Source organism: Epinephelus moara, chromosome 22 (assembly GCF_006386435.1).
Source record: "Epinephelus moara isolate mb chromosome 22, YSFRI_EMoa_1.0, whole genome shotgun sequence".
Classification (NCBI taxonomy): domain Eukaryota; kingdom Metazoa; phylum Chordata; class Actinopteri; order Perciformes; family Serranidae; genus Epinephelus; species Epinephelus moara.
The window spans coordinates 29,501,702-29,512,187 of record NC_065527.1 but is presented as its reverse complement, the minus strand read 5'-3'; the positions used below and the strand labels follow the sequence as shown (position 1 = coordinate 29,512,187).

Below are 10,486 nucleotides of genomic sequence, written 5' to 3'. Positions count from 1 at the left end.
GGGGGCAAACACTTTTTCACACAGGGCCATGTAGCTTTGGATTTTTTTCTTCCTCATTAATAAAACCCTTCATTTAAAAACTGCATTTTGTGTTTACTTGTGTTATCTTTGACTAATGTTTAAATTTGTTTGATGATCTGAAACATTTAAGTGTGGAAAACATGCAAAAAAGTAAGAAATCAGGAAGGGGGCAAACACTTTTTCACACCACTGTATATATATATATATAAAGAAGAACAGGAAGAAAAGTTTGACTATTTTAAAGTTAAAATACATCAATCTGGTGCACTTCGGGAGCAAATTTAGGAGGCTAGATATATGAAAAACTTCGTGTTTCTGTAAACAATTTTGGCCACAGTAAGCCAAATATCTAAAATATGCATTAACCAAGCTAAAAAGGCCAGAGAATGTCATGAGCAAAAGTCCCCAGAATAACTTGAGACACCTGATAACTGGAAATAAAAACTAAAGAAATAACCCACATTGTTAATTAGCTCCCGTGATTATAAATATAACATTTCGATCAGATAGACCTCATCAGTTATTAACTACTTTTACACTCTTTGGTTCGGTAGCAGAAACAGTCTGGAATTATTTTAAAGTTCTATTACAGTAGCCTATGTGATATTAAGAATGATTTCATCCTGTCATCAAACTAAATAGTGAAAAATACTCTGTACTTTAGTCATAATAATTCTTAAATGTGCCTTAGCCTACTTTTAATATTTGTAAATCATTATTATTATTATTATTTCTAGTCTCTACATCTGTTAAATCAGATAAACTGATGTTTGCAAAATTATTGACAAGGATTTTTTATCTGTTTTATCTGGTTTTTATTCTGTTGTAGCCTATTATTGCAGGCTGTTGTTACTTAGTTGAAAATAACTGTTTTGCTGCCACTGAAACAGAAGTTTTTTACAGATAGGCTACCGTTTCATCTCATATGAGTTCATAATGATGATGTCGCTCCTAATTAACAACTCCGCCTCTTTCACATGAACGCGCTCATTGCTGGAAAACAGAGATGACAGAGCGAGTTGATAACCAGCTTTGTAGTAGCCTACTGGTTATCCTGGATGAGCGCTGTTAGGCTCTGTGAAGCCAGCTCACCTAAAGAAAGCCTGGCTATGTTAAATGTGCATCGTAGTACAGGCAGACCGGGGGAGAGCGAGTATCAGAGCGGAGACAGTGGAGTGACGGACCGCGGGAGAGAGAAAGGCAGGCGAGCAGTGACACACATCCTGCGACTAGAGTTGCTTTACCTGCCACAGCTGTTTTATTTTTATTCTCCCCTTCCTCAATGCAGTTCCATCATGTAGCGTGACAAAAATAGGATTTATTATGAATCTGTGGATCTCAGAGAGAAGGGGAGAGCGTTCCAGAGTTTGGGAGCAACAGCTTGAAAAGCACGGTCGCCTCGGGTTTTAAAATGGGTCCTAGGGATGGTGAGTAAAATCCGGTCAGAGGATCTTAGAGTCAGATTGGGCGAGTACGGGAGAAGGAGGTCGGCAATGTACTGTGGCATCTGACCATGTAAAGCTCTAAAAGTTAAAACCAAAATTTTAAAATTAATGTGGAGGATAAATTGGCGTGATATGTGATCTCTTGTTACTACTGATTAAAAGCCGAGCAGCTGCATTTTGGACAATTTGGAGCCGGTTCAAAGTGGTTTGGTTTAAACAGGTCAAGTAAAAAGAGCATTACAATAATCTAAACGAGAGGAAATAAAAGCATGAATAAGCATCTCCATCTCAACTCAGGTCACCACAGATCTTAATTTAGCAATATTCTTCAAATGGAAAAAACAAGAGCTAATAAGCTGACTGACATGACTGTCTAGGGACAAGGACTGGTCAAGAATGACACCTAGATTTCTGATGGTACACTGAGCATGAGCACTTGAAGGCCCCAAAGAATGCTTAATGACAGGAATGGAGTGTTCCGGGGCAATTATAAGTGATTCTGCCTTTTTAAAATTTAACTGGAGGTACCTGTCAGACATCCAGCTTTTAATAGCATCCAAACAATCATTTAAAATAGACAACTGGTTGGACTCATCAGTTTTAAAAGAGCAGTATAGTTGAATATCATCAGCATAAAAATGGTAAAGGATTCCGCTGTACTGACTAATAATCTGTCCAAAAGCATATACAGGGAAAATAACATGGGACCCTGAACAGAACCCTGCGGGACACTGCATAACAACGGCGCTGCGTCCGACATAAATTGGCCAGCAGTGACTGAAAAACTCCTATCAGTGAGATATGAGGAAAACCAATCTAGAGCAGACCCAGAAATACCCACTAACTGGTTTAACCTGTTTAAAAGAATGCCATGGTCAACCGTATCAAAAGCAGAGCTAAGATCCAGTAGCACCAGTACAGAGCATTTCCCACCATCAGCTGCCATCATAATGTCATTAGTAACTTTAAGCAGGGCTGTTTCTGTAGAATGCATTTTACGGAAACCTGATTGACAGGAATCATACAAGCTGTGAGTTTCTAATACAGCTGTGAGCTGCTCTGCAACAACTTTTTCAAACAGTTTGTACACAAAAGGCAGCTTTGAAATAGGCCTGTAATTAATCGGGAGGGTGGGATCTAAATTTGTTTTTTTCAGCAAAGGTTGAACTATGGCATGTTTAAAATGGCTCGGGACAGAGCCAGTTAAAAGAGAGAGATTAATAATATCTAAAATAGTGGAGCCAATTGAATTAAAAACATTTAAAAACAAGGATGAAGGAAGAATGTCACAGGGGCCAGAAGAAGGCTTAATTTTGTGCACAAACTTAGTGATGTCCTGTAAAGAAACAGGAGAAAAGGAGCTCAAATTAGTGGAGCAGGGAACACTAAAGTTATGATGGTTTGAAGATGGGAGGATATTCGCTCTGATATCACAGACTTTATTCACAAAATAGTTTAAAAAGTTATTGCAATCAGTATCAGAGAAGACAGGCACTTGTGGAGCAGTAGGAGAGACTTGGTCCTGAATAAAACTTTTGAATTTCCTTCGTTAGTAAAGATGAGGTTGGCAAAATAAGCAGTCCTAGCATCCCTTATATTGTTTAAACAGATTAAAAGCTCTTTAAGGTGCAGCAGATGGACCTCCAGCTTAGTAGACTTCCATAAACGCTCTAGTTTCCCACATTTTCACCTAAAGCTAAGGACTGACTTATTGATCCAAGGTGAGGAATTGACAGATGGTATAAGTCTGGATTTAAAAGGAGCCACTATATCCAAAACAGAAGAACACTGTTTATTAAAAGACTGGACAAGGGTCTCCACATCATTAAAATTAGATAGCACATCTGAGTTAAATAATGTAAAAACATTTTCAGCTGTGGTCTCGTTTATGATGCGCCTAGAGGACTTATGTTTTTGAGGCAGCAGCTCCACATTACAGGAAGTATTAAAAAGAATACATTTATGATCACTAACAAGGAAATCCTCCAGACAAACATCATCAACCATTATACCATGTGAAAGAACTAAATCAAGTGTATGTCCAGCATTGTGTGTGGGCCCAGAAACATGTTGAGTAAAGTTAAAAAACTCTGTGATGCTAAGAAAATCAGATGCAGCCTTAGAGGTTGCATTATCAACGTGGAGGTTAAAATCACCAAGAATTAAAACTTTGTCCAACTTTATAACTGAAGATAAAAACTCAGTAAAATCAGAAAGGAAAGGACCAGCTGGGTCAGGAGGTCTATAAATTAAAATACAATAGAAAGGCTTCAACTGACCAATTTTTGTCATGTTAAGTTCAAAAGAGGGGAAAGACTCAGTGCTGACTAAGCAACAGTCAAAGCGATTTCTATGAATCACTGCAAGACCTCCACCACAGCCTGACAGCCTCGGCATGGTGATGGAGCTATAGATGAATTTGGCGAGCGATTTGTGTATGCTGCCATCTTGTGGCGGCGCCATTGCTGAGGTGACGTGTCAGTCATCAATTCATTATGCTGTCTGAACTGACTCTCTACAATGACAGCATCATGAATAGCTGGATTGATGATGTTAGACAGTGGCCTCTGGTAACTGATGAAGGTATCTTAAATGAGTACCGATATTAATATAGAGATTAATCATTTGTTTGAGCAATAAGCAGGAAAGATTAGAGTAATAGGGAGATAACAGACTGTATCATTAAACACTGTGTAATATAACGTTAGCATACGTTACGTGCGCTGACGTTAGCAAGCTAGCAGCCTGACATTTAATCATTATGGACAGGCTACGTGACCATCACATCATATTGAAGGCGATCAATATTGAATTCTTGAATACCTAAAACAAAACACAAACACGTGTTGTTGTTGTTTTTAGTCACGTAGCCTGTCCATAATGATTAAACGTCACGCTGCTTGCTAACGTTAGCACACGTAACGTATGCTATTGTTATATTACACAGTGTTTAATGATACAGTCAATTATCTCCCTATTACTCTAATCTTTCCTGCTTATCGCTCAAACAAATGATTAATTTCTATATTAATATCGGTACTCATTTAAGATACTTTCATCAGTTACCGGAGGCCACTGTCTAACATCATCAATCCAGCTATTGCTGTCATTGTAGAGAGTCAGTTCACAATGACAGCATAATGAATTGATGACTGACACACGTCACCGCAGCAATGGCGCCGCCGCAAGATGGCGGCATACACAAATCGCTCGCCGAATTCGTCTATATATATATACACACACACATATACACATGAAGCAGCGGACAACAGTAACATTTAACAAAGGTAACGTCACAAAATTTAGCTCCATTACAGCTCACAAGGTTCACAGACAAAACAATTGTCTTGTACTAAACACATTTTCCAAACAAATACAACATGCTAATGTTATTAGCACAAGCCTATGGCATTTTACAATACATAAATTAGCCTAGCTGCCAGCGGACTTTTCCTCTACACTCATATGAAGCCAGGATAAATCACACACAAGACTTAAATTGCTATTTTCTTGCAGTGACGTGTAGTGACATTTCTGGGAGGGTACGTGCGATACTCACAAAATAAGTATTTTGTTGAGATATTATTACTTTTTGTTTCCTTTCCTCTAAGAGTCACTTTTTGGTTTATCACAATTGTATTTTATTTTATTCTGTCTAATTTATAATGAGAGATTCCAGAGAAGCACACAATGCTGTTTCATAAAATGGACACTTGGTGGCAGCACTGACCAGCAGCGTCACTAGGACTCTTTGCCATGCGCAGCGGAGGTTGAGCTCATAATCCGGATGAATGGAGAATGAGCACCTGTGTCCTGCTTCGCTGATTTCTGTTAAATATTTCCAGTATTTCCAGGTTAGTTACCCACTTTACATGTGACTACAGATGTTTATAAGCTAATATGAATCCCCGGTGATGTGTTGTCTCTAAGCTAAAAGTGCGTTAAGTGTGTAAACATTTAAGTGTTACGGTATGTGACGAGAAAATGGCGCCCGGCGCCGTAGCAAATTGTTTTCTTTTGTTTGTTTCTTTCGGCTCCTGGGCATTTGTGGGTTATTTCTCTGTGTGTGAAAAGCAGTTGTGTGTGTGGTACATTGTTCGAAATGCACTAAGCTAATGCTAATATACAAAGTAAGCTAAGCTAGTAAGCTACGGCGGCAGCCTTGTTAAGGGCGCGCACGTTAATAGTAGACAATGATATGGTTCTAGTTCATGGGATTTGGCGGCAGCAAGCTATGAGGCAGCCATGTTCATTATTTTAGTTTGTGTTCATACAGTATAGTGTAAATGTCATGTAGCTTAACTGCAATGGAAATTTATTCTGTTATATAAAGTGGACACTTATAAAATGTACAGTTATTACAAAAATACTCTTTCGATGAGAGGACAAAGATAACGTGTGTTTGAGGGAGAAGTACATACATGATTGTTGAAAGACAGAACACGTGATTTAAATGGAAAATGTTTATTTTTGGTTTGATACAAATTTTGCTAAGTTTATTTTTGGAAAATATGTAAAGGGAGACATTTATGTGTAAACAGACATTTAAAGAACATATGGTTTCATGTAATCCAAATATGGGTATTTGGTGCTTTAATGTACAGCAGACAAAATAACAGAAAATAATCCATGATTGCAGTTAAAAAGTTGAAATGAATATGAAAATAAAAATATAATCCGGATGAATGGAGAATGAGCACCTGTGTCCTGCTTCACTGATTTCTGTTAAATATTTCCAATATTTCCAGGGCACTCCTATCAGAGGATTATCTATATATCTGCCAGTGGAGATCGAGCTGGGACCCACTACATACGCATCAGGCTACTGGGTAGGGTACAGCGTAGGCTCTACCATACATACAGCGGGGATTCAGCGCAAAAGTATAAATCCCACATTACCAGTAGCTACTAGTTAGCAACCCCAGTGGTAAACTTTTCATGAATCATGTCTCTTCCCCTGTCCTGTCTAATCCACCACAAGAGGTGATTTTTAGTACTGTATTCAGTCTCTACATGTTTACAGAAACCTGTAAATTCTTATCTATTCTTAGGCTATATACTGTTACAGTTGACCAGGGTTCTGGATTGAGTTCCTCAGAGAGCTCAGAGCTGCCGTCAGGAGCTGTGAGGTCAGAAACAAACTGTTAGTGTGAAACTGTGTGAAGTCCACTCATCTTGCTCTGAACTTTTATAAACAGTAAATACAGAAAACACACTTGAAATAATCAGCACAATACTGTGAAACCTGTTTTAATCTGCAGTATTAAGTGTGGCAGGCTGCACTGCACTGAAGTAGAGGGGATAGGAGAATGTGTAATCTTACCTGTTTCTCCACTGGCAGGCTGCGCTGAGGTCGGAGAATGTGATCTTATTTCTCCACTGGCAGTTTGTGTGTGGGAGGGAGATGGACTTGAGGCTGCATCACTTGGTGCTGAGGTGGGTGAGGTGGCTGCAGTTACATTAGTAGGCCCAGGATTTGCAGAGGTGGGGCACAAATACTTCAGAAGTGCATCTAAAAAGAGGAGATACGTATATTTGACAAACTGGGCTTTCACAATATATTAATCAAATAGCTGTTGATTGTGAAACCATCATGGCATAACCATAATAGCACCTAACATTACAGCCTGCCTTGATCTAATGACATTTTAAACACAGCAAACAGCCAAAATATAAAAAATGCAACTGTAACATCACAAATTGCAAAAATCTGAAAATTGGAAAACATAAATATACAGTATATGAATATATGCCTGGTTGGTAAACAGTGAGTGGTTTGTGCAGCAGCACACTAAACATTAAAAGAAAAGATAGGCCAATATATTCAATTATGTTGCTTATTCATTCCATCAAACACTTTGAGTCTTTCTTTCCAACTTTCTCTAAGATGGGAGCAACATTAACTGACATTAACTCTAGCTGAATGCTGAAAGTATTCCTAAAACAAGTGGCTAATGAAGTCGCAGTAACATTGACGTTACGTAGTAGTAGCCTAACCGCTAATCATTAGCGGCTAATGAGCTGACGTTAGCTTGCAAGTGCTTAAGTAACTGTAACTTACGTTGTGTTTCTACCATTTTAAATGAAGTGTTCATCACATCACATCATTACCTCGGTCTCGTTCACGTTTCTCCTCCTCTTCTTTTCTTTGTTTTTGTACTGCGCCCCAGAGGGCTTTTGCCTCTTCATGACGATGGCACCCGACTGTCAGTTTGTCACTCAGGAGCATCACATTACAGAAGACGGCAGGTAGCGGGGGGAGGGGGGCGCGGTTAGGGACCGTGGCGAAATTGATGCTGCCTGCCAGAGAGGCAGAAGGATGCCAGGCAGGCAGAAATTTAAATTAGAAATATTATTTCATTATTATTTAAAGACGTATGGCTATATGTACTGTTGTTGTTTTGTAGTGTATTCTTGTCTAATTTTTCGAATAGAATGGGGAAGAAAAAAAAAAAAAACACCTCACTCCCTGGCGCCCTCTGGCATGCTGGCGCCTATAGCATTTGCCTAACCTGCCCTATGGGCAGCACGGCCCTGTCCCAGGTCCATTCCACCCTTCTGGTGAGTCCTTACTGTATTTTCTTCTTCTCTCCCACATCATTGTGGTTAAATCGTATTATCGTGACTGACAGGCTTTGAGCCTGACAGCACTTACTGTTGGTTGTATAAAATTGAGTTGCAGGGAACTGATGTTTGTTTCAATTCAAATGCAACCAGGATAAAAGCATCAACTCAAAGACCAAAATCAAAGAACTAGAAAAGCCAGTTAAACAGCACCTTTCCACTTTTTGTAAACGATGAATCCAGAGGCAGCGATGAGGACGAGAACAACCACTGCTGCAGTGATGGGGACGATGATGTCACTGGGCTTCTCTGATAACAACAACAAAAACAACAATGAAAAAATGAGACTGGTACAGAAGCAGGTCAGAGCATCCATCCATCCATCCATCCATCCATCCATCCATCCATCCATCCATCCATATCTAAATTCCAGAATAATTCGTGGCAGGATACCCGGAGGTGTGGCTGTACTGTGGAACATTAAATATGACTCTACAGTGAAAGTGTTGAGACTGGATGTTGACTGGGCCATTGGGCTAGAGATAAATATAAATGAGAGAAGGTTTACTATCCTGAACATCTATACACCCTTTGAGTCATATCAGTCTGAAGATGAATTTTTAAATGGACTGGCTTTTATCAGTTCTTTTCTTGAGGAAAACGGATCATCTTGTGTTTATGTTGTGGGGGATTTTAATGCTGATGTGTCTGTTTCCTGCTCTATTTTTTGCCAAACATCTAATGCAATTTTGTGGTGAAAATAACCTTACTCTCTCCAGTAAGGCCTTCTTACTTGATATGAGTTTTACATATATTAGTGAGGCATGGCATACAACCTCCTGGTTAGACCATTGCATTTGCACATCAGATGCTCATGCCTCATTAAATGATATAGAGATATGTTATGGATTAGCTACTTCTGATCACATTCCGATTGCGATTTCTGTAAATGTTGATAATATTCCCTCAATCACTGTTGATAATATTTTACGTAATATAGGCAAGCTGGACTGGTCCAAATTATCCCCTGAGGAAATAGATAAGTACTATTGTGTTAGTGATTCCTTCTTAAGAGAGATTAATCTCCCAATGAGCTCTTTGATGTGTAAAGATATAAATTTTAAGAATGTTGAGCATTGCACAGAGATGTGTGACTTATATGAGAGCATTGTAAAGGCCCAGAAGAAATCTAGTATCCCACTCCAAAAACAGAGACATGGAGGACATAATACTATACCTGGGTGGAAAGAATTTGTGGCTGAACAACATGCTGAAGCCAGACAGGCTTTCTTAAACTGGGTAGCAGCTGGAAAGCCTAGACAGGGCGACGTGTTTGAAAACAAAAAGCTTGCCAATGCTAGGTTTAAATACGCTTTACGTTATGTTAAGCATAATGAAAATACAATGCGGGCTTACTCTCTGACTAAGAAGCTGCAAAGCTGCAATAATAATGAATTCTGGAGAGAGATTAAAGCAATGAATAATTTCAAATTTTCTCTATCATCCAACATAGAGGGTGTATGTGGTCCAGACAAAATAGCTGAGTTGTGGCGTGAGCATTTTTTTAATTTATTCAATTGTGTCAAGAGTGATAGATTTAATGTGGGTCATATTGAACCAACTGAAATTACACTGATAAGTGTACCACAGTAGCCAGAACTATAACTATAATATTATTACTTTCAATAATGTTGTTGTAAGCTACTCCGTCCTGGAAGAGGGATCCCTCCTCAGTTGCTCTTCCTGAGGTTTCTACTGGTTTTTTTTCCCCGTTAAAAGGGTTTTTTTGGGGAGTTTTTCCTTATCCGCTGCGAGGGTCATAAGGACAGAGGGATGTCGTATGCTGTAAAGCCCTGTGAGGCAAATTGTACTCATACTCGTCGTCCTCCGCTTATCCGGGTCCGGGTCGCGGGGGCAGCAGCCTCAGCAAAGAAGCCCAGACAGTCCTCTCCCCAGCCACTCCTCACCCTATCCCTAAGGCTGAGCCCAGCCACCCTGCGGAGGAAACTCCTTTCGGCCGCTTGTACTCGCGATCTCATTCTTTCGGTCACTACCCAGAGCTCGTGACCATAGGTGAGGATTGGAACGTAGATCGACCGGTAAATCGAGAGCTTCGCTTTCTGGCTAAGCTCCCTCTTCACCACAACGGACCGGTTAAGCGCCTGCATCACTGCTGACGCCGCCCCAATCCGCCTGTCAATCTCCCGCTCCATCCTACCCTCACTCGTGAACAAGATCCCGAGATACTTAAACTCCTCCACCTGAGGAAGGACCTCCCCCCTGACCTGGAGTGGGCAATCCACCCTTTTCCGGCTGAGGACCATGGCCTCAGACTTGGAGGTGCTGATTCTCATCCCAGCCGCTTCACACTCGGCTGCGAACCGCCCCAGCGAGAGCTGGAGGTCACTGTTCGATGGAGCTAGGAAGACCACGTCATCCGCAAAAAGCAGGGACGA

The 10,486-nt window shown here is 40.2% G+C and overlaps 3 protein-coding genes across 9 annotated transcripts in view; 1 reads left to right on the top strand and 2 right to left on the bottom strand.

Moving 5' to 3' along the window:
- The window catches only part of LOC126383959 (major histocompatibility complex class I-related gene protein-like), a 159,969-nt gene that overhangs the window by 25,539 nt on the left and 123,944 nt on the right, over positions 1-10,486 (bottom strand). The gene's annotated exons all lie outside the window — the stretch shown is intronic.
- The window catches only part of LOC126383956 (major histocompatibility complex class I-related gene protein-like), a 137,848-nt gene that overhangs the window by 54,432 nt on the left and 72,930 nt on the right, over positions 1-10,486 (top strand). The gene's annotated exons all lie outside the window — the stretch shown is intronic.
- Positions 5,962-10,486, bottom strand: part of LOC126383950 (major histocompatibility complex class I-related gene protein-like) — a 108,811-nt gene continuing 104,286 nt past the window's right edge. For all 5 annotated transcript variants that reach the window (XM_050034723.1, XM_050034721.1, XM_050034720.1 and 2 more), the window contains 3 exons: positions 8,244-8,339; positions 6,790-6,978; positions 5,962-6,588 (listed from right to left, as the gene is read on the bottom strand). In XM_050034723.1, coding sequence (XP_049890680.1) covers positions 6,476-6,588; positions 6,790-6,978; positions 8,244-8,339 — 398 coding nt within the window. In that variant the 3' untranslated portion in view covers positions 5,962-6,475. The remainder of the gene's footprint in view (positions 6,589-6,789; positions 6,979-8,243; positions 8,340-10,486) is intronic.